General features: G+C 37.4%; 1 protein-coding gene across 1 annotated transcript; it reads left to right on the top strand.

Annotated features, from left to right (window-relative positions):
- Positions 1–993: 993 nt before the first annotated feature.
- LOC148583964 (homeobox-leucine zipper protein HOX3-like) lies at positions 994–1,942 on the top strand. Its single transcript, XM_088519067.1, has 4 exons — positions 994–1,089; positions 1,414–1,635; positions 1,776–1,855; positions 1,921–1,942. The coding sequence occupies exons 1-4, from the start codon at positions 994–996 to the stop codon at positions 1,940–1,942; spliced, it is 420 nt and encodes a 139-aa protein (XP_088375193.1).

Here is a 1,942-nt window from a genome sequence, read left to right as displayed (position 1 = left end):
TTCAAATAAAGTGACACAATATGCACCGTTAAATATAACGAAATAAAATTTTAACCTTGGGTGCGATCGATCGCAGTCACAGAATGTACAAACGTGTACTTTCTGTGACTGCGATCGATCGCACCCAATTTGCGATCGATCAATCAAATGTTTAATAGAATCAAATGATCAATCAAATGTTCAATCGAAAATCCGATCGATCAAACATCCAATCGATCCTAGTGAATTAGTTCGATTTATATACCATTATTGAAATTTTCTATTTTTTATTCTTATTTAAATGTGAAGATAAGAGCAAATGTGAATATATATATATATAATTTCCTATATTTTTGTGTATATGAACATCTGATTGATCCTAGCGAATTAGTTTGATTGATCGTTATTTTTATTTTAATTATTGGTGAATTTTTTTTTTTTATTTAAAAAATTTAAGCTATTAATAAATTATAAAAAAAATATCTTGTGAATTATATGTTTCCTGAAAAATGACTTTTATACCCTTATAAATGTTATAGAATTTCAAATTGACCCTACATTTTAAATTAAAATTATTTTTTAAAAATTAAAGTAATTAGCGGCAACAAAAGTTGCCGCTATTTGGTCCAAAATAAAGCGCCAAGTGCGAAAAATAAAGCGCCAATTACCAGTGGCGCAGTTTCTGAAATTTTTGGACAAAAATTTTATGAACCGCGTTTTTTTCCCCCAATCCTCAAAACACCAAAATCCCTCATCACTCACCTCACCCTCTCTCACTCACCTCCCTCATCACTCTCACTCTCGATCTCTCTCCCTCAAAAATAACCCCCCTCTCACGCGATCTCTCTCCTGCTGCTCACCTCCCTGTTCGCCGAGGCCTCAAACCGAAGGGTCCACATCACGGACGATCTCGACGACGTCGTCGACGACGAGGAGGACGACGCCTGGAAGCAATGGGGCAAGAAATCGACGCCCTCGCCGGAGCTCGATCTCCGTCCCTCCGATTTGTCGACCATGTCGGCGCCGGAGATCCAGGCCGAGATGATGAAGCGGCATTCCGGGCTCGCTTTCGGATTCGTTAAGCTCCGACCGGGCGTTCGCCGGTCCCGGGTAATGAAAAGTTTGGTTCTTGATTGGATTGAAGCTGAAATGTGAACTGGGTTTGTGATTTTGTGAGTAATTATTTCTGGGTTTTGGTTTTTGTGACTTATTTATTTGGTTAATTTTTTGATTTGTAGTATATTAATCTTGTTTGATATGTATATGAGCTGCAATTGTGAATGACTATGGTGAAAGTAACTAATAACATGGATGTTGTTTCTTTTCTTCCATATTTGTCTTCTTTCATATCCCATAAATATTAGAGATAGTTTTCATGTATATAAGCGCGCGGTTGATTAATTTATACAATTTTTGTTATTTCTTTGGTGAAAGAATAAGAATATAATGTTAAAAAGTGATGGGGTTTGTGCAGTGAGGGACTTGGACATAAACCAAATACCATCAGGAGGAGCAGAAGAAGAATGGATGACGATGAATATGGATGATGAAGAGGAAAGCAGCAACGGAGGCCCTCCCCGCAAGAAACTCCGCCTCACCAAGGAACAATCTCGTCTCCTTGAAGAAAGTTTCAGACAAAACCACACCTTAAACCCTGTAAGTTTCGGGGACAAAAAAAGAATATGATTGTATTGTATTTTTCTTTTCTTTTTGGCCAATGGTTTTATCAATATTAATTAATTTGTTGCTGATCTTTAATTAATCCGTCTGGATTAATATTATGCTTTTTTCTACAGAAACAGAAAGAGGCTTTGGCTATGCAATTGAAGCTGAGGCCACGGCAAGTTGAGGTGTGGTTTCAGAACCGTAGGGCCAGGTACTGTACCTTAATATATATGTGCTGTGGTGAAATTCAATATTGTTGGTGCTGGTTGGGTACAGATATTTAAGGTTGACGGAATAA

This window comes from Corylus avellana, chromosome 8, assembly GCF_965113065.1.
Source record: "Corylus avellana chromosome 8, dhCorAvel1.hap1.2, whole genome shotgun sequence".
NCBI classification, from domain to species: Eukaryota; Viridiplantae; Streptophyta; class Magnoliopsida; order Fagales; family Betulaceae; genus Corylus; species Corylus avellana.
The sequence above is the reverse complement of the archived record's forward strand: the minus strand, read 5'-3'. Positions and strand labels throughout refer to the sequence as shown.

What these genes read in the sequence shown, in the direction of transcription:
- LOC148583964 (XM_088519067.1), top strand. Translation starts at nt 994, where the DNA reads ATGTCGGCGCCGGAGATCCAGGCCGAGATGATGAAGCGGCATTCCGGG. An exon ending in AAAACCACACCTTAAACCCT is followed by an intron (nt 1,636 to 1,775) that starts GTAAGTTTCGGG and finishes TTTTTTCTACAG; the next exon opens with AAACAGAAAGAGGCTTTGGC. An exon ending in TTTCAGAACCGTAGGGCCAG is followed by an intron (nt 1,856 to 1,920) that starts GTACTGTACCTT and finishes GGTTGGGTACAG; the next exon opens with ATATTTAAGGTTGACGGAAT.